The sequence below is a fragment of the Galleria mellonella genome, unplaced genomic scaffold (genome assembly GCF_026898425.1).
Source record: "Galleria mellonella isolate WM207_F2 unplaced genomic scaffold, CSIRO_AGI_GalMel_v1 utg184, whole genome shotgun sequence".
In the NCBI taxonomy this organism is placed as follows: Eukaryota; Metazoa; Arthropoda; class Insecta; order Lepidoptera; family Pyralidae; genus Galleria; species Galleria mellonella.
In genome coordinates, this window is record NW_026442025.1 from 7,125,167 (window position 1) to 7,146,672 (window position 21,506).

Sequence of the window (21,506 nt, forward strand, 5' to 3'; positions counted from 1 at the left end):
ATTCGTGAATCATGGTATAAGAATTATATAATAAATAATTATCAGCAATAGTAATTTAATATGGCTGCCCAAAAATAATGTAAGGTTTTTGGGGTTCATGAGTATGTATTTTATAGCTTTTTTTTTATTATAGACAGGGCGTGATTTTTTTTAATTTGCAAAGAAAAATATACTTGTTTTTATCTAATAGCACATCCTGTGTTAAATGCATTTTTTCACCTGGTTACCGCAAAAGACTAATCGAAACTTTGAGATAACGTGTAAAAATGTGTACTATAGCACAAACAAGTTTATAATTTTAGTTATAACTGTTGTCTGAGATATAGATTTTATAATGTAGTTCAAACACAGATGTTTAAGTTGATACAAATGCACAAATAAATTTATGTACTGTTTATGTTATTATACCTATACCTAATATATATTAAAGATATTAGAGATATATTATATTGAAGAAAGAAACTTTAACTTTTAATAAAGAATTGAAATAATAATAATAACCTATATGACAACAGTTTGAATAAAACATAACGAAGAAAAACCATAAAAAATTCGGTCGACGATTGACGGCATCTTTTTTGAGTTACGGCTCAACTTAGATATTTAATAATATAATCTATTCAGAGACCATAATAGCTATCTTGCCTTTCAAGTCATTACAAAATTTTGATGAATTCACTAGGATAGTTTCCAGGGAGAACCGCATAAAGGTTTACCTAAAAGAATACATTGCTAGCAATGGAACTTATTAGACGCCATTACCAACAATCCCTTTCCCCCCTAATGAGGAGGTTTTTTGAATGGGTGATAATGGAATGGTAACCCCGCCATCGGTATACACCGGCGGGGCACCAGTGAGGGATGATAGGTGACAATGAAAGCAGGTCAATTAGTGCATCGTGACAAATTCCACTAAAATTAACCACGATGGTTTCCAGGGGGAACCGCGTGGAGGGCGACCTGACAGGGTGTATTACTAGCAATAGGTCAGTTAGGCCACATTACCAACGATCTCTTTCCCCCCTAATGAGGAGGTTAGTCCTCATTGCTAATAAGCTTTGTTAGATCGACCTCCACGCGGTCATCGTGGTTAATTCTTGTGGAAATCGTTATAATAGACTAACATTCATCCTCAACTATCGTCTCTCACTGTTTGATACAGGTGACGGGATGCTTACTCTATTGGGCACATTCACATCATTTAACAGCAATTATTGAGAAGTAGTTGCAGATAGGTTTTCTCTTAGAGATATAGAATACTCAAAGATTTCGGTGTAAGAACATCGAAATCTTTGAGTATTCTTGATATGTACGAATAGGTGCGAATGCATCACAGGTTAAATGCATTAGCGTTCAACAACATGTCATCTCACCCTGACACACACACGTCACATCAGTGTACGTCTGTCACTTTGACGTTTAAATAACTCATTATTTTTTTAAAGTTTATTATTTTTCCAATTGTTTTTATTTTAAATCTTAGAAAAAAAATTAAAAACAAACCAAAAAACAAATAAAGTGTTAAAAACTCAATCAAGTATCTCATTTAGGTTTTTTAACTTATATAAATAAATAAATCGTGAAAACGTCACAATGTTATCAGATTTTGCAAAAGAAAAGGTGTTTTGGACTAGAAAGATGAACTTAAAATTAGTTAAATTCATAGAAAGTAAACCGAACATTTGGAATCCTAAACACCCTAAATACACATCAGTAAAAAGCAGAGACCAAACATACGCAGAGTTTGCGCGTAAATACGGCAATGAATTTACCGGTCAAGCAGTAAAAGACCGATGGACAAATATAAGATCTACCTATGCGAATTACTTACGAAAATTGAATGCTAGTCGTGCAAAAGGCGATGGTGAAGTAAGTACCTAGAGTATTTTATTGTATGAAAAAATATAAATAGAATTGTTAAGGTTTCCTACCTATTAAATCCCTAGTATAAACATAACATTTTAATCTTTAAACTTTTGCATTACAAGGTTTATCATTAATAAGAAACGGGAAGTAATGTGACCATTTAGATAAACTGATAATTAACCTGTTTTTTTTAATGAATGATAATGGAATGGTAACCCCGCCTACTCTACGAGAATACGCTGGCAGGGCACCAGTAAGGGAATATGCCTAGAATTCAGCATAATGGTTTCCAGGGGAGACTATGTACTGTCTACCAATGTCACAGTTGCCCTGAATAATGTTGTTAATTCCATAAGCAATATGTATCTACAAATTAGGGAATTTTGGTAGGACTGTCATAAAAAATCAAATAACAATTTGCATTACCTATTATCATGTTTTTCCTCTAATTAAAACTGAATAAGTAAATACTTTATCAATCAAGACTTGTTTAATATTTCTGTCTTATTTCTTCAGGAATACACAGTCAATTGGCACCTATGGGAAGCATGTCAATTTCTAACAAAGGTTAACAAAAGATTGAAAAATGATTCAGCAGCTATGGAACTAAATTCTGAAGAAATTGAAGAACAAGAAGTAAGCAACATTAATGTATGGATGTGGTTTTTATTCTTAATTATTAAAGATTCTTCATTTGCTATACTACTATATAGTACTTTTATTGAAAAGTAGTTTCCCAGTTTTCTTAAAAATCAACTGTATACTTTACTCATCACTGTTTATAAAAATCTAGAAAAGTAACTTATATAATAAACATGAGAATTTAGAGTATGTAATGTTTTATAGAATTTACATTTAAGTATGTGTTTTATATACATATATATTTTTTATACTTTTTTAGGATATTCCAGTAGAACAAAAAGAAGACTGGAGTAGTGATGACTATCAGGATATCAGTAACAACCAAAATATAAAATGTAAAAGCATAATAGATAATTTAATAAAAGTATTCAAAGGTGTACAAAATGATGCATTTGGATTGGATAATACAAAACATGGCCATGTAGGGCGTATAGTAACTAAGAAATTATCCGAGATGAACTCATATGATGCAGCCATGGTGTCACAGAAAATAATGGATATATTACTACTATATAATGAAAATAATCCTCAAAATCCTAATAACATAACATAATTTTTATTAGAATGCTACTAAATACTTCTTAATATAAATTTATATTATTTATTTATTTTCTTCTACGACAAAAATTGAGATCTCATTAAAACCCAACCAAATCATTTAAAATTTATGAAAGCACCTATAGTTACAAATTCTTAACAGTTTCCTATCAACATTTATAGTCACCATATACATTTACATTAGACCATATACATTACTGTATACATTATTTTCCTTTAATTATAACAATTTTGCAATTGCAGGGCAACATATTGTACTAATAAAATATTTTATTTTTAAGTGCACTGTTTGATTCACTACGTGATTGAAATAGCAGATTATACAATATGTTAACCTAACCCAGTTCTTAACACATCAGGTTAACTAGGATACTTATTTATTTATTTTAATACTTTATTGTACACATTAGTTATAAAAATATGACAGAGGTAAACAAAAGTACAAAGGCGAGCTTAACTCTGATAGAGTTTTCTTCCAGCAAACCCAAAGTGGAAAGGAGCATCAATGTCAGCGGATACAGCAGTGTACAATTTTAAAACAGCCAAAATTAAATGAATTACATTATATTTTATCGTACAAATACATATATACATATACATAAATATATACCTACATCTATGCACATACATACACATATACATACAATATACCTACATATATAGATAAATAATTATATGTTCATAGAGATAGAAGATTCTCTTTAAGTCTGCTCTGGATATGTTCGTGTCTAGGAAAAAAGATCGTGTCGAAATGCCTTTTTTATTGATGTATTTATAGCATTACAGTCAAAAATCGAAATTCTTATCTGGCAACTCTGTTCAAGTGACAAAAAAATTTTAATTAAAATCTTTTTCTGCTCATATGGCAGGGCACAGATGCATCCTCTAAATTTAATGAAATTATGTTACTTAGATATCTAAACAGAAAGATCCATTATCTATGTTATATTATGAAGTAATTTATAATCGCTCTAGAATTAAATTGCCTATATTATTATAGTATTTACTTAGTTTCACATTTTTGTTGTAGTAAATACCTACCCTTTTTTAATTCGCATATAAGTACCTGTTTAAGATTTTCTAATCTTTAAACATATTCTCTCTAATCTGTGACTTGCTCCGTAATACAGCCTTTGTTTTTAATATATAATGCATAAATTAAGTGATTTTGTCGATATTAACAATACAAATAAATTCATACCAACTTTGAAACAAAAATGGGATCATCTACACAATGAAACTGGTGTATTTAGATACAAAATAAACAATTTACAGAAAAAACTAATAGACTCAAAATATCTAGTACAGGTATGTTGATTTTTTTAATTATAATTATGATAGTATGTTTATTTCTGTTAAAATCTCCTTAAAGAATTAAAATGGGTTCTCGCATTTTTATTGTCATTTAGTTGAATCCAGACCGTGGTTGTAAAAGGAGAATGCCAGAACAAATTGAAAGTATATGTCAGCCATTTAACAGAAATGAATTCAATTTTACCAAAGTTTCCCCAAAGGAAATAATTTTTTACATAACTGATGGTAAGAAATATATGTTTTTAAATTAATGTTTATGTAACAATTAGTTTTAGTGGTTATTAAATAATTAAAACAAAAATTTTCCTTTTAAAATTTTTAGAATCTGATAAGCATGCTTTGTTGGTGAATGTGAGTCCACTATCTCATTACCACACTTTATTATGTCCTTCAATTAATAAATGTTTACCACAAATTGTTACATTACAAAGTCTGCAGTTGGCTATTGAAATATACTTCATTGCACAGGATCGGTGAGTGTATGCAAGTAAATTTAACCATGTTTCTAGTAAAATGTTTCTTTGTGTATACATATGTATATATTAATTCGGGCTATATTCTTGTATACATATGTATACATTAATTCAAGCTGTATGCTTGGTTGCCATTAGTGTGGTATAAAAATAATTAAAATGTTTCTAACAAGTAAATTTAGAATATCATAAATATTAGTTCTGTATTTTATTCACTATGAGGGACTACATAGTGAATAAAATATAGAACTAATATTTATTCAATGCAGCAATTAAATAAATGGAAAAGACACAGAAGTACCTATTCTGTTGAATAAATAAGGGTCTATGAAAGGCTTTCATTACTTTATTTAACCTTATTCTTTGCAGTGATCTCCGGATTGCATTCAACAGCTTATGTGCATTAGCTTCTGTCAATCATCTCCACTACCACTTGTTTCTGGAGGAACATCATCTTCCAGTGGAGTCTGTAGTAAGTAGTCCTTAATAACCCAATAGGTGTTCATTAGTAATCAAGGAAGAAAAATATACCTCCTGCTTAGTTAGAATTTTAATAGCTTACATTTAAAAAAGCAAATCTTTTTTTTTGACATACTTTTCCATACAAACTCATAAAACAAGGGTCTTACCTCTCTTTACTCTAGCATTCTATTTTAACAAATTTATCTATTGTAGAAATTAATTTCCAATTATGTATGTACTACTAGTACATACATAATTACATGTTTTACCTACTATTGTCATTATAACAAAATATTCAAATAATATTTTTTTCCTTTTAGAAATGTATTCATTTGATTAATCATATTTATTATTTCAATGACTATCCAATTCCTGGGTTTTGTTTTGAAATACCAGATCAAGATTCTGCTACAAAAATAACAAATGAAATTTACAAACTACTAGAATATTTTTTGAAAAAATCTATTGCACATAATATATTTATGACAAGAGGACAAACAATAATACCAGGATCCCATGATAGCAAAGATATATTACGAATATTCATATGGCCTAGAAAGAGCAGTGCTGTAAAACAGTTAAATTCACTTAATATTGCAGCTTGTGAAATAAGTGGATGGTTTACCATATATAGTAAGTATATTTATAATGTATTAACTATTACCTGTGACTGTCTACATGACCGGGATATGTTTACTGACCAAGATGAAAAAAGCCTATTTTCTTCTTCACCCATATAGTATGTGTATACCAAATTTTATAGTGATTAGTTAAGTCACTATAAGGTAACAAATTACTTTCACATTTATACTATTATTATTAAAAATACTATTATTACTCAAACCTATAAAATTAAAATACTGACATTCACCATCTTTTTTGTCAAAATTAATATCATAATTTTTTAGATCAGCAAACTCAAATTACACTTCATACACAAAAAAAAACTAGATTGACCAAAAATGTCCAAAATAAGAAATTAGTTATATAATAAAATTTAAAGGTATGTAAGCATGCAGTAAACCTTGGCATTTACCAAATGAATGTATGGCAGCTCGATGCCTTCCCACCCCTGCTAACCTTCAAAAGTTACCCTGTGTTGACCCTTTCATATAACAACCATATGAAAAGCAGTTGTTTATACTGTGCTAAATGTAAAAGTGAATTGGTTACTTTTTAGTGCCTTAACAGATTAACCAATCACTTCAAAATTTAGTATACACACTATATGGAAATACAGTAACGTGAACAAAATCATGATAAAAGATAACAAACAATCACAATTTAAATTCTTTTTATCTGAGTATCATAATAATTGGCTATATTCTCAGCCCTTTATATATCAAGGGTTTCTACTTAACCCAGTGCTGTATATGAAACCTCTGATGTAGATTACTGTGTACCTTGCAAAGGGCAAACCAATCATTAATCATGAATTTTAAAATTCAAATTTTATGTTCAAATTTGTTCTTAGAATTACCAAATTAGAGTTACCACTGGCCTGTATTGAATTTTACTAATGTACTTTATAAAAATTTTATAGATGCTGAAGATTATGATAGACTTCAGAAGGAAGACCTAGAATGTGAACTAGAAAAGTGCAAAATAAATGACTTCAAAGAATTGTGTAATGAAATAAAACACTTAGATATAAATATTCAATAAATCATTTATTGTTAAAAAAAAATTTTTTTAATGTGTTCATTTCCACACCACCTAGAGGTAGAACACTTGGTGCGTTTTTTTTATAGTGGTCTCCCCAGTAGGCCTAATCCACTTTTCATATTATTGATATAGAACAGATATTACATTAGCTGTTCAAGTTCAATCTAAAAACTGCATATCTGAGGGAGTTTTGGTAAACCCATTTTTAAGTTTGTGATATCATTGATGATCAGCAACGTATACTAGTATCATAAAAACTCGAAGGAAAAATCTTCACGTAAATATTAGACTTATTCTATCTATATTAACTGGCCTACATCAGAAATATTCGAGCATCTTATGTAAATGATGGATGCCCATTAATTAATTAGGCTCTTAGGCAAAGTTAATAAAATTTTACTAGGAAACCAGTAGAGGATATAAGAATAAATATTACTTAAAAACGATGAGAATATACCTTGTTCTTTTATGGAACAGGAACTTCTCAATATTACATAAACCATTCTATTAAATCTTATAAGTTGAATTAGTCATGACAATAATCAGTCATTTCTTAAAATTTTACTTTAGGCCCGATTACATTAAAAAATAATCAACAGGACAAAAACACTGAATCATAAACAGTATTATATTTACGCATAAAAAAACTCCATGAATGAGGTGATTTAAGAGTTTCTTTTTGCGTAGAGTAAATACTACAAAAGGAGGTTCATTTTGTAGCATTTGCTCTCCATAAAATGGCCTACTTCAAAAATGATTACCTACTCAAAAAGGAAATAAGCTTCATGAACTCTTTATTGTTGATACTCGAGTAATTAATAATTTTAAATTTTAACAAAGAGTTCCTGAAGGTCATACGTAAAACATAAAAGAACAAAGATAAACTGACTAGATATATCAGTTACTCTTCGTTCTATTGGATTTTCGATTTATACCTTTTACCCCATTTCCAATTCTTCAACTAATTCCACTGAAATCTTCTGCCATCTCCAAGTTCCAATAATGAATTCATCTAGGTATAAAGAAAGTTCTCGAGCTTCCGTCTACCTCCGACGAAGTATTCGATGAACCCATTGCGCTGTATACAGAATTTAATGCTATTATAAGAAAATAGTTAATTTGATAATAAGTAATTATTAAACTAAAATATTAATTTAAGTTTACTTACATAAACGAATTAAGATGATCACGGAAGGAGTAGATTGAAATTGATGGAAATATTTCAAATCACATATACGTACAAATAAGAAGCGACGTCATTACCTGTACAAATCACAGATTACAGAAAATGTCATGTCTAAAGTCTACAGTAAATCAATGAATTTTTTTTTTTAAAGATAGTTTTACGGCTTTGGAAGTTTTCTTTCATCTCATTTTCAATATATGTACATTACTTCTATTGTAGTGAATATTTTTCTCGAAAATTTATACATTTGATTGCTATTTATATGCGGCCTATTATGCTAAAATATTGTAAAACTAAATTAATAGAATTTGCGAAATAAGGTGATTTTTTTTCATTATGAATTGATTTACTTTTAATTAATATTTATATTTTATACTATTTTCTTCCATAATAAAAATAAGATTTATGTAAATTTGTACATATATACATATTATTGAATATTATACAGATGTTATTCTTATTACATTAAAATACATTATGACACAGTTACTTGAATTATTAATCTATTCATCCACATCAACCTCAAATGGCTTCTAAAAGAAGATTTAAAATTCGACTGTATTTTATCCAAAGGATCTTTAACATTGTAACCAAAATAAAAATCTGAAGATCCCTATATGCTTTAAGTATGAATCCGGTGTCAGAATTAATTAAAATGATCGCCATTTTTATTTCATTTGTTATCTTACCGATTAATTTCAAAATCGATATCTGTGGATCCGTATACACTTTAAATATTAGTCCGGTATCAAAATTAATAAAAATGGCTGTCAATTTAATCAAAGTAATTAAAGTATTTATTTCAATAAAGATTAATAAAATAGCATTAAGGATTTGAACTTAAGATAAACAATTAATTAATATTTTCTATTCGCATAAATAGATATTTGGAAAAGCCCGCATAAATTTAAAATGGCTCCCACTTCAATTAATTCTAACATCAATACGATACGAATTTAAGATATTCGTGTTAAAAAAAATCGGTAAGGTAAAAAAAATTCCAAATGTCACTTTTAATAATGTAATCTATCCATATTAAAAGCATACATAGATCCACAAATGCCGAATTCCAACCTACACTTCAAAATTTTATTAATTTTTAAGCAATATGTAATAATTATGAAAAAGTTGGGTCGCTTTTTCTTTTTATTTTCTATACACTAGCCTGCTATGAAGTGATAAAAGTAGCAACTGATGGAGTATCTTTCGTCCTCTTTTTACTAATTATATTTGCATAAGAAGAAAGGAGGCAACCATATGATTTACAGTTTTAATTTTATCATTCCTTCTATGTAATTCCTCGTTCTTAGAAAAGGACCTTCTCATACGTCAATAAATACTACTAGCGAATGAAATTAGTAGTCGAGTGATATAAATCGTAGAACAACATTAGTAGTCGAAAGACGTTAGTATTCGAATAAATACAATTAGTGTTCGAATGATTTGTAAATCATTTAAATAATTAGAATGAATTGTTCTGTTGAATAATTTGTAGTCGGATTAGTAAAGTCTCGTATCGCTAAGGTGTATATAAAATGAACACATTATTTATATATACATGTACGACGAGAAATTTACAAACTTACTATGTTTCTCGTTTCCGATAGGTAATTGTTTGGACTTTATTCGGATGTCTCCAGACGCTTAAGTATGTCAAAAATAAAGATTAACAACAAATGTCGCCCAAGTTTTAATGTAGTCAGCCCGTTAATATCACAGTGAATTTTGTGATGTCTATTGTTATCTTCATGTGTAGAGGTCTATAGAGGTTTTGTCAGTTTGTCATTTTAAGTATCTAGGGCATCTATAATGTCTTATATTTCATGAACTCTAAGATCATGTATAGACCGTACATGATCGTAGACTTCGTAGATACATATAAAAGATTTATTAAATCTAATTCAAGAGACTAATTTGATATAAAACTAGCTGACCCCGTAAACGTTGTTTTATCACTTATTGCGAAATATAAAAATCGCAATTAAAATATAGGAGTTGATCGTAAAACGATGAAAATTTTAAGTTATATGTATTTTTCAATGCTTAGTTATAATAAAATAAAAATAAAAAAAAATGTCAATAAAATAAAAAAAAAATATTTTGGGGTGGGTTTCACCCTTATCATTGACGGGTATGAAAAATAGATCTTGGCCGATTCTCAGACCTACCCAATATGCACACAAAATTTCATAAGTATCGGTAAAGCCGTTTCGGAGGAGTTTGGTAACAAACACCGTGACACGAGAATTTTATATATTAAAATAATAAAATGAAGATTACTATGATTTCAGTGTTTCTAATAATAATATAAGGTGTGAAGGGTTCGTTGGATAAAACAATAAAAAATATAAGATACTGAATAAAGATATATAATATTGTTGTTGTTCCCTAGTACAAAAATAGATGTTTCAAAAGTAATGACGTTTCTCTAATAAAACAAAATACACATTGAAATAACAAGAAAAATGAATAAATTCTATCTTTAAAAATAACTTAAATAAAACCTCAAAATAAGGGGTACGTAAATGTAAGTATCTAATGTAAAAAATGATTCATTGCTTTAAGACTTTGAACTTTTAGCAAATTGTGAACCACAATGTTGTAGGTAAGTTGCCAACTATCTACGTATATAGTTATTTGTAAACATGCCGTCTGAATCAATTTAGTCATCATTATTTTATTACAGGTTGTGCTCAAAATCAATAATAGAATATTTAAATTGTTTTTTTAAGGGTTTTAATTAGTGAAAACAAAATAGAAGCCTCGCTGCAATGTTGGTATACACTGATGGGGCATCAGTGAATGATAGGTGAGATTGAATGCAGGTCAGTTAGACCATCGTGATAAATTCAAGAATTAACCAATATAGTTACTAGGGAGAATCACGTGGAGGTCAATTTGATAGTGTATATTGCTAGTAAGGGAGCTGAGGGAAAGGGATTGTTAGTGATGGGAAGGTCGACCTCCACGCGGTTCCCCATGGAAACCATCTTGATTAACTTATCGATAGGCTAACTGACCTGCCTTTTCATCTTCACCAATTATCCCTTACTGATGCCCAGCCAGTGTATACTGTTAGCGCAGGCGAGATTATCATTCCATTATCATCCATTAAAAAAAAGCTGTTATGTAATGGAAACCCCATTACTAATAATTCCTTTCCCCCCCTGTTTATGGAAACCCTTATGGTATATATATTCGTAGTCTGTACATCCGTCTATCATAGCGCCACTTCTATTTTTTAAAGTAATTGTTTTTTGCAGTATATTCTTTAAACTTATTAGTTGAACTGGGTTATCCATATGAATGGACTGTACGTATTTTTACATTTTAATACTACCTTTTTTTATCGCATATTTTTTTTATTCAAAACTTAAATATGTTGTTAATAATAATCATGATTAGATGATGGTTAGAATATTATACCTTTAATTTTATTTTATTTTATTAAAATCAGTGAAGACAATAGGTGTTAAAAGATTATGTATTTATGTACGTAACTACGGCGTGAGAGCCCTATTTACACTTGACCGGTTCAATTTTAAAAAATTACACATTTTTCGGAATATATAATCTTTGAAAATGTTTTAAAATAAGTAACCCTGCATTCATAAACCCTGAATATGACCAATATGCTAAATAAGCTAGTTTTATTTCCATATTTTTATTGTTTTTTTTTTTAACTTTCGGTGCGCCATCTACATAAAAATAACTACCTACCCATGTTTAGTGGGGGAAAGGGACTGTTAGTAATAGGGTCCAAAAACCCCAATGCTCCTTGTTCTAGGGTGGTTCTTTATATTTTTATTTATGATGCTTCCTTATTCTAACAATTCTGGGGTGACACCTTGAAAAAATGTTTCAAATTAATTATTTAATAGATTATTTATTAAAGTCACATTGAAGATATCTGTAAATTTTATTTTATATTGGTAAAAGTTAATTCTACACTTTTCTGTAAAAATTTATAAAGAACAAGCAAATATATTAATATACGGTCAAAAAGAAATTTTATAGTAGAGAAAGAATTAAAAACCTACGGATTTTATTAACACAGACACAGACTAAAAATTACAGATAGTAATTAAAAAAATGGTAATTTATTAATATTTTGAAATTTCATCTAATGTTCTGAAATTCTGAATGAAAATTCGTAGCATTAATTGTTTTATCTATTTATCCACCTATTTAAATTATCTAGGTATAACCTAAAATAAAGATATGTAAGTAGGTAGGTAGATACTTAAATTTATTCACAAATTAGCATATAGAGGTTATAATCGTAATAAATAGGTTTAAAACATACCAAGTTATTGTTTTATTAGAATCACTAAAATTAATAACAGTGATCTTGTTGTTTAGTATTCAAAATACTATTATTATTTTTGAATGAATCACTAGCTAACTTTGTTTATGTACTTACTTGTTTTATAGCATATTTGTAAACTATGATACGAACGTATTTGTATCACAAATGAATCATTATCTCCCCTTGACCTCTCGCATAGAATAAATTACATGCTAACTTCAATAATCAGTTCAGTTGTTAGTGCACGACACATCGTCACGGCAGTATCCCGGGCTCCGCGTTCGAGTAAACAATATGAAGTTGTCACTGCTCGTGTTTACATTATTTGTATTATTGCAATGCAGCGATTCACGCTATGTCTCCTGGTTGCCAAACAGACTAGTAGATGCAGTCACAAATAAAACATCACAAATCACAAATTACGTGAGAGATAAAGGAAGGAGCATCAAAAATTTCTACGTAGAAAATGTACGGAACAAGATAACAACTTATTTTGGGACAGATAACGACATCGATCCGCCAGGAATGGAAGATAAACAAACAAGAATTAAAAGAAAATTTAAAAACTACATAGCTGAAGCTGAATTAAAGGAAAATAAAATTTTTGATTCAATTGCCCCTCAAAAAGTTGAGTATAGTTGTTCCAATGATGATCCGGCTATACATATGACTACGCCACAAATATTAGCTCTTCATGGTTATCCTGCAGAGTCACATACGGTTATGACTGATGATGGATATATCCTCACAATTCATAGGATACCTTTCTCCAAAAATTCGTCAAATAAAATGAGCCCACGAAAGACTGTTCTACTTCATCATGGGTTACTTGGCAGCTCTGCTGATTGGATAATTGCTGGACCAGATAAAGGACTCGCATACATTTTATCTGAAGCTGGTTATGATGTCTGGATGGCTAATGTCAGAGGCAATACTTACTCCAGAGCACACATATCTAGAAATGTTGATACTTTTGAGTTTTGGAATTTCACATTCCATGATGTGAGTCAACACGACTTACCAGCGGTTATCGATTACATAATGGAGCTAAAAGGGTGGGACGTAAAAATAAATTACATAGGCCATTCAATGGGGACTACTGTCCTGTTCGCTCTCTTATCTACAAAGACTCAATACAATAAAATTTTAAGGGCTGGCTTTGCTTTAGCGCCTGTTGCCTATATGTCGGACATAAAAAGTCCGATAAGACTACTAGCAAAGTTTAGTGATAATATTGAATACCTAATGAAACTACTCGGAGCTAATGAGTTTTTACCGCAAAACTCTGTGCTTAGATGGTTATCAAAACATGCATGTGAAATAAATCATTATGAAGAAGCGATATGTGAGAACTCCTTGTTTGTACTTTGCGGTCATGATGAGAGGCAATTCAATAAGTCTTTGTTGCCTATACTACTAGGTCATGTTCCGGCTGGAGCATCGACTAGGACGCTGGTTCACTACGCTCAAGAGATTCGCAAAAACGGTCGTTTTCAGCAATTTGATTTTGGTCTTGATGGAAACATGAAGCAGTACGGTACTCCTCTGCCGCCTGAATACCCAGTGCATAAAATAACTCTGCCTATAGCTTTATTTAGTGCCCAAAATGACTGGTTATCCAGCGACGTAGATGTAACAAATCTATACGTGCAAATAGCTAATCCAATTGAACATTATATAGTGCCATTGAAAGAATTTAATCACATCGATTTTCTGTGGGCCGTAGACGCTCCAAAACTAGTTTACGATAAATTATTGGAGTTGTTAGAAGAAGGTGTCAGTAGGACTAATTACAATCAGGATATTGATACCAACGAGTTAAGAATGGTAACTGAAATCTCTTAGCCAATTAAAATTATTACATGTCGTGTAATTATTTTAATTGACAAAAAATAAAATATGTAACTAGCGTCTTAAATATTTTTAGCGAGTTTAGTTTTATTATCAATTCGAGTCATAACAATGTTATGTTACGTTTACGATTGTGTTTACGCTTATTATAATATACATTTGTTCCTAGCATATACCAATGATATTCTATTGTTTAGTTTGTAAACATTTATGAAAGTAAACTTTTCTAATTGATATTGTAATTTTTATTTATTCGAATATACCTGTCTGTACAATTGACTTTTTTTTTTAATATATAGGTAGTCTCTTTTTTAAAATATACCGCTCTAGTTAAGCATATATTTGCGAGTAATCGAACTCGTTAATCGACATCAAATGGATATCAATTTTCAATATGCCAGTATTTTTTGTATGTTACGCGACATCTTTATAAATTCTAATTAGATATTAATAATTCTATTTGCAATCAATCGTTTATATTCGTGTTCGTATTTATTTTGACACTGGCTTTTTGCACGCTTTACTTTGTACCAGTGAATTATAGAAGTAGGAAAACTAATAATAAAATATAAATTACTTCTAGATGGCGTATCAAGATAAAATATATACCAAATTTGAAATTAGACTTTCAGGAAACAACTGTGAAAATCGCATTCAGTGTGAATTTTTGTCACATATATTCGATCCGCAATAGTGCATTCATTTCTGTATGATGTAGAAACATACAAAGTTATAGACAAAATTTCTAAAAAAATTTTTTTTTTTTTGGAGTCTCTTAGATTAAAGCCTTATATTGATTTTTCTTAAATATGTCCTATGTAAAGACATCATTTAGTTAAAACTTCTGTATCCCGAAAGGATATATGTGGCGTCGCCGCCGGCTGCATCTGCTGACAGTGCCGGGCGGTAGCATTAACCTGCTAGGTAAGGCGCCGCTCACAAGAGGTCTGCGCACGCTGAATCATCTAGCAGATACAATTGATCTATTAAACTATTCTTTGAATAAACTTACTAAGATAGCTCTTTATGTAATTAGCTACAATAGTTCATATATAAATGTGAATGTACACACACATCCACATGTATATATTGTTATATTTATACTAACATAACGTTAAGATAGTTAACTATTGCATTAGAATTATTTATTTACCTGTGTATAGTGTAGATATAAAAAAAAAACTTAATAAATAAGTAAAAAAATAAATAAAAAAACAACTTTATTATATTAGTAAAATTTGTAGGATAAGTTTATTTCTTTTTTTATTTATTATTATTTCCTGCCTGCGCTTTCGGTATAGACTGGCAGGGTACCAGTTAGAGGTGATAGGTGTGGATGAAAAGGCAGGTCAGTTAGCCCATCGTGACGAATTCAACGATAAATTAGTCACGATAGTTTCCAGGGAGAACCGCGTGGAGGTCGGCCTGATAGTGTATATTGATAGGAATAAGAACTAACCTCCCCATTATTAACAATCCCTTTCTCCCTTCTTATGTATTAAATATTAGATTGTGCTTTGTCTTTATCAATTGTAAACTATTTTTGATAAATCTTTTCATATTGGATAGTTTAATTCCGTATTAGCCTTATGTTATTGGCAGATTTGAAAACTATATTTTTAAATACATCTTAAATTATCTATTTACATAAAATTATCTCTTATAAATACTTTAAGGCTGGGTTTAAAATTAAAGTTTGATATCTATAACGACGTTTTCCATTACTGAAAAGTGTGTCGGTAGGTGAAAGTTCAACTCACACGCCGAGGGTTCTGTATATAAATATATATAACATAAAAAGGCCCTTATCCCCTTTTTAATATGAAATAGCCATCTAGTAATAAAATATCGATTGCTTGGGTACCTCTGTCCCATTCATGTTTCTATCGTGAAGCAGTTGTGTTTGCATGGCTGTGTCGGTTTGAAGGGTGCGATATGGCGTGAATTTACAGGGTACAGAGGAATAACAGCTGAGTCCTCAGGAATGGCAACGCATGGGGGGTATCATGGGCGAAACAGTATACTCTGTTATGTCCATGGCACTGCTCATGTCTATAGACGACGGTTACCACTTTCCATCAGGTGGGCCATCAGCTTGTTTGCCATTCTAAGTTGTATTAAAAAAAAATTAAATCATTACTAGTTGCTGAGATAGTAACCTATTACAGACGAACGGACAGAAGAACGGACGGACGGATAAAGTCGCACCATAAGGATTCCTTTGTACCTTTTTTGGTACGGAATCCTAAAAAACGACACTTAGTATATTGAATGAAATATTTCATTACAACACTTTTCTTTATGTATATCATCATTTAATGAATCATTCAACAATTATTACGCATTATATGCCCTTTTGAACTGTCACAATTGATAAACTTCTAACTTCGATAGGTACTAATGTAAATATTATTGATGTAACTGTACCTACAACATCTATGTTACTAAAATGAGTCCTTTCAAAATTATTATTATTTCAGACAATTTTAATTTTTTTTTTTTACTACCGTTATCTATAGGGTTCCACGCTAAATAGTACTAAGGAACTCTTATAGCGTTGCTTCGTTTATCCGTTTGTATATCACAGCGCTATATCTCCGATTTTAAACTTAGATAGTTTCGGATCTCTATCTATACATATACAAATGGAAATGGTTGTAAAAAATATTATCCTTTTTAGAGGTTTTTTTTTTATTCCTTTTTAATATTAAAAATATTATGACTCCATAGGCATTCCGATGATTATGCTAATATCAAGATTGGGGGGGGGGGGGATTGTTTGTTAGTAATGGAGTCAAACTGACCCATTGCCAATACACCCTATCAGGTTGACCTCCACGTGGCTCCCTCTGGGAACCATCGTGGTTAGTTCTAGTGGAATTCGTCACGATGTGCTTACTGACCTGCTTTCATCGTCACCAATCATCCCTCACTGGTGCCCCGCCAGCGTATACCAATGGCGCGAGCGGGGTTACTATTCCATTATCACCCATTAGAAAAAAAATATCAAGCTTAGAAAATACAGAATATTATCTATATATTGTAAGTTCCTTTAGTTGGAGCGATATTATTTATCTGAATACTAAAATTTCAACTGGCCTACTAGGCTAAGTAGGGTATGCGACGTAGTTTTTCAACTTAACAGAAATTGTGACACCAAACAGAATCAATCAAAGTATTTTAAACTCTTTGTATAGCCAATTACGTAATGAATTTAAATTTCTATTAAACCAAGAAGTACCTAAGTAGATAAATAGACACACGTGGACATAAATTTTGTTTTATACTAGGTATTCAATTTTTTTTAAATAAGTACCATACCTCTATAATGTAGTTAGGTACCTAAATATTGAATTTAAAAGAATCAATTTAATGCTTTGGGGGGAAAGGGATTCATAGTAATGGAAACTAAAAATCTCATTGCTAGCAATACACCCAACCAGGTCGACCTCCTTGTGGTTCCCCCTGGAAACTATCATGGTTAATTCCTGATGAATTCATCATGATGGGCTAACTGGCCTGTTTTCATTCTCATCGATCACCATTCACTGGTGCTCCGCCAGCGTATCCCGTTAGCGCAGGCGGGTTTACCATTCCATTATCACCCAAAAAAAAAAAAAAATATATATATATATATATAATGCTTTGGTGACAAAAGAAAATGATTAAAGAAATTATGTTATCTGGAGTAAGTTTAACATTCTAGGTCGGTTTATCTAATGCGCTAAACTTATCATGTGTTTACGAACCAAGAGGTAACTATGTACCTACAAGCAAATACATCTCTAACTAGGATGCAACAACGCTGGTTATCAAGGGACCGGGTGGAAGTCGACATGATAGGACTAAGATATTGTGCCACGCCGGCATACACAGACCACCAGTGTATGCCGGCTCAAGAACCCAGCGACCCGGAGGTAGTTGCCTCCGGAGATGCAGCCGGGGTAAAGGGGTTTACCCCGAGACACCTACCTCACCCGCCTACACTACTAAAGGCGGGCAAGAAGACCCAGATTGATTGATTAGATATTGTGTTTCCGTCCCTGTTATTGGACCGCCCATTATCCCACCTTCAAACACAAATACATTTTGTAACCATAACTGATTTAAGCCGTAAATACAAGTAGTATAAAAGCACCTTAATGATTTTTGTATAAAGTCTCACAAGATCTCTCACCAAAAAAGGTATAATCTCTTATTCATAATCATGTTAAACCATTATTCATAATAATTATAAACCTATTTTAACTATGTTCAGCAGATAAAATAGATTTTTTTTGATGGGTGAAAATGGAATCGTAACTCCGCCTGCGCTGAAGGGATACGCTGGTGGAGCACCAGTGACGGGTGATAGATGAGAATGAAAACAGGCCAGTTAGCCCGTCATGATGAATTCATCAGGAATTAACACGATAGTTTCCAGAGGGAATCGCGAGGAGGTCGACCTGGTTGGGTATATTGCTAGCAATGGGATTCTCAGTCTCCATTACTAACAATCCCTTCCCCCCCCCCTCTAAAAAATAGATTTATGCAGTTGTTTCTTTCTTTTACACTAAATTCCTAAGAACAAAAATCTTTAGTTAAGAACAAGGAGTAAATGTAAGTTTTACTATAAATAAAACTGTGGAAATTAAAAGGTTAATTTTCTTTGTTTAGAACAAAGATACATATATAGTAATTCATATGAGTTAATTTCTAATTATTTTAGGTTTTCTATTTTCTTATTCTGGTTGTTATTTCAGAAAAGATTAATTTTTGAATTGTTTTAATTATAATCCAATTCACAAAAAATTGGTATATGAAACAATTTCTCAAAATTTGATATTTTCGAGCTTGTATTTTTAATATGAATTTAAATCCAATTATGGAAAATATAAATAGGTGGTCCTTTGATTTGGGTATAGAATGAGTCACCCCTTCTTTTCCCGTGCGTGTCTTAAGAGGCGACTACCTTAATGGTCAAGGGATGGACAGCAGAGTCCCTCTTAAAATATTTTCTAAACCTAATTGCGGTGGTCAATCCATCTGCGAAGCATGACAACTACAGGCTTTTTTATGAGAGACTATGTTTAGTAGTGGACGATTAACGATTGATATAATAATAATAAACGGAAAAAACAGACACCGTAAAAATCAATATTTTATTATTCTTATTAACCTACAACTATATCGTTTATATATATATATTTTTATTTATTTCACAATTTTAAATTTTCACAAATAAAAGGGTAAAATATCGATTCATAGAAACAAACTGAAGTTGTACATCAAACATAAAAAATCGTGTTCTGTACGCGATAATCAATTATTCTATTAATCTACATGAGGTCTAATACCTAGGCATTATCAGTATTAACATATTAAATGTCAACTGTTTATGACAGGAGACGTCAATTTTGATGTCCTACGTCTTCTCATATGTCTTTTATTTGATTTGAAGAAATTATTTTTCTAACATAATCATTCTAGTTTAAAAATATTAAATGAATCTACAGTTAGAATTAAATTGTATATATCATTAATAATGGCATATTTCAAGGGTTGGCGATATGCCGCATTCATTAGCGGATTTGTTGGTTTTATTGGACTTACGCTTTATCCCATAATAATAAGTCCAATGTTAGATCCTTCGCATTATAGTAAGTACTTTTTATTTATTATAATTTACATATTTTAACTTTTTTGGCTACAGCTTTATTTATAGTAACAGTAAACGAAAATCTAACACTGAAAATGCACAATCAGAAATTCATAATGGTTTCAATAATTATCTGTTAATAATTATTTAATAAAAATATATTTGTATGATTTCAGAGGAAATTCAAAAAGAAACAAGAAAAAATATAAACAGAGAACAGATTCAGCCTGGGAGTGAGTTCTTACAATATTTTAATATTTAAAACAATTATATGCATATGGTCATATGAAACTCTGCTGAATTGATAATAAAATCTTTATTTCAGATATGAAAGTGTGGACAGATCCATTTGACCGAAAGAAGCCTGAAACAAATGGATGAATATTGTAAATATTATGTAGGTAATACTTAGTTTTCAATGTTAGTTATTATTTTTAAATATATAAATAAATATTTTTTTGATATTATTAGTAAAGGACATTTTTTTATAACCTACTCATGAATTTACTCTATATAATTTATTTATTGACTAATTGTTTGTGTGTAGATTATTATGTAAAAGCAAAGAAAAATAAAAACAATGTGTGAAAATTAGAATTAAATATAAAGGGAGTGTACTTTGTCTGGTACTCACTCCAGGATTTTAGCAGAGCTTTGAGCTAAAACCAAAGATGTATCTAACAATATGTAATTGTATTTTTTAAGGCACCACACCCTGGCAAATGTAAATACACAAATAGATGTCTAAATGTAATATAATTAATGAGATAATTATTAATTCTGTATGAATGTTTATTTATAATATTTATTCTTCATTGCACAATAAAATTTGTTGTACAAAAGGCGAGCTTAATGCTATATGGTATTCTCTGTTAGTTGGTCATTAGGTAAAACAGTGTTTGAGGGTAATGGTGATGAACATGTATTACATAATATACTTATTTTATATATATTATTAATTTAACTTTGCTAAGTTCAATTAATAATATTGATAAAATAGGTATATGTTGAATCATTTACCTACATACTAGTTAATAGTTAAATAGATTTATCTCAATATTTTGTTGAATTTCTTGATTCAACAGATAATTAAACAATTTTCCTTTTGAATAGAACCTTATTCAGTTTTGGTACACAAAAGACAAGAAAAAAAGAAGAGAAAGACCACATAGAAGATGGGTAGATGACATTTGGGCTGAAGCAGGTGGAATATAAACAAGAATAGAGATTTGGAGGATTGTATTTATTATACTGCCATTGGAGGCAGTTAGGGGAGGCCTTTGCTAACAAGCAAACATACAAGCTAGGAATTCTAACACATTTAGGTAAATGACTTGTCATTTTTAGTCATATAAAATAAAAAAGAGAATTCTACCACTAGCTGTTACCTACATCTTTGCTCATGAATAATGTATATTTATTTCTCTTAAGAATGTACAAATTTAGTTGTATATTAATTACCAGAGAGATTTTATAAAAAAGTCGTTTGCTTGGGTACCTCTTTCCCATTCGTGTTTCGGCCATGAAGCAGTATTGTTTGTA

At 30.5% G+C, this 21,506-nt stretch overlaps 4 protein-coding genes across 5 annotated transcripts; all 4 read left to right on the forward strand.

Moving 5' to 3' along the window:
* The first annotated feature begins 1,397 nt into the window (after nt 1-1,397).
* LOC113512100 (uncharacterized) lies at nt 1,398-3,112 on the forward strand. 2 transcript variants are annotated; one of them, XM_026895877.3, is made up of 3 exons: nt 1,398-1,869; nt 2,383-2,517; nt 2,768-3,112. In XM_026895877.3, the coding sequence occupies exons 1-3, from the start codon at nt 1,594-1,596 to the stop codon at nt 3,059-3,061; spliced, it is 705 nt and encodes a 234-aa protein (XP_026751678.1). In that variant the 5' UTR covers nt 1,398-1,593; the 3' UTR covers nt 3,062-3,112. The 2 variants fall into 2 exon arrangements, with proteins under 2 accessions (XP_026751678.1, XP_026751679.1); XM_026895878.3 differs by having other exon boundaries at nt 2,383-2,502.
* Nucleotides 3,113-3,248: 136 nt separating this feature from the next.
* LOC113512039 (GDP-D-glucose phosphorylase 1) lies at nt 3,249-7,017 on the forward strand. Its single transcript, XM_026895802.3, has 6 exons — nt 3,249-4,374; nt 4,476-4,605; nt 4,703-4,853; nt 5,223-5,325; nt 5,636-5,948; nt 6,859-7,017. The coding sequence occupies exons 1-6, from the start codon at nt 4,216-4,218 to the stop codon at nt 6,978-6,980; spliced, it is 978 nt and encodes a 325-aa protein (XP_026751603.1). The 5' UTR covers nt 3,249-4,215; the 3' UTR covers nt 6,981-7,017.
* A 5,678-nt stretch (nt 7,018-12,695) lies between these two features.
* Nucleotides 12,696-14,560, forward strand: LOC113512065 (gastric triacylglycerol lipase-like). The gene has a single exon (XM_052893702.1). It carries the CDS (start codon nt 12,770-12,772, stop codon nt 14,318-14,320), a length of 1,551 nt encoding a protein of 516 aa, XP_052749662.1. The 5' UTR covers nt 12,696-12,769; the 3' UTR covers nt 14,321-14,560.
* Nucleotides 14,561-19,711: 5,151 nt separating this feature from the next.
* On the forward strand, nt 19,712-20,431 carry LOC113512124 (small integral membrane protein 20). The gene is made up of 3 exons (XM_026895907.3): nt 19,712-19,965; nt 20,141-20,197; nt 20,290-20,431. Exons 1-3 carry the CDS (start codon nt 19,851-19,853, stop codon nt 20,343-20,345), a joined length of 228 nt encoding a protein of 75 aa, XP_026751708.1. The 5' UTR covers nt 19,712-19,850; the 3' UTR covers nt 20,346-20,431.
* The last annotated feature ends 1,075 nt before the right edge of the window (nt 20,432-21,506 follow it).

Coding starts and splice junctions, on each gene's coding strand:
- LOC113512124 (XM_026895907.3), top strand. CDS start 19,851: ATGGCATATTTCAAGGGTTGGCGATATGCCGCATTCATTAGCGGATTT. Junction 19,966..20,140: donor GTTAGATCCTTCGCATTATA/GTAAGTACTTTT, acceptor GTATGATTTCAG/AGGAAATTCAAAAAGAAACA. Junction 20,198..20,289: donor AGAACAGATTCAGCCTGGGA/GTGAGTTCTTAC, acceptor TCTTTATTTCAG/ATATGAAAGTGTGGACAGAT.
- LOC113512065 (XM_052893702.1), top strand. CDS start 12,770: ATGAAGTTGTCACTGCTCGTGTTTACATTATTTGTATTATTGCAATGC.
- LOC113512039 (XM_026895802.3), top strand. CDS start 4,216: ATGCATAAATTAAGTGATTTTGTCGATATTAACAATACAAATAAATTC. Junction 4,375..4,475: donor ACTCAAAATATCTAGTACAG/GTATGTTGATTT, acceptor ATTGTCATTTAG/TTGAATCCAGACCGTGGTTG. Junction 5,326..5,635: donor ATCTTCCAGTGGAGTCTGTA/GTAAGTAGTCCT, acceptor TTTTCCTTTTAG/AAATGTATTCATTTGATTAA.
- LOC113512100 (XM_026895877.3), top strand. CDS start 1,594: ATGTTATCAGATTTTGCAAAAGAAAAGGTGTTTTGGACTAGAAAGATG. Junction 1,870..2,382: donor GTGCAAAAGGCGATGGTGAA/GTAAGTACCTAG, acceptor TTATTTCTTCAG/GAATACACAGTCAATTGGCA. Junction 2,518..2,767: donor AAGAAGTAAGCAACATTAAT/GTATGGATGTGG, acceptor ATACTTTTTTAG/GATATTCCAGTAGAACAAAA.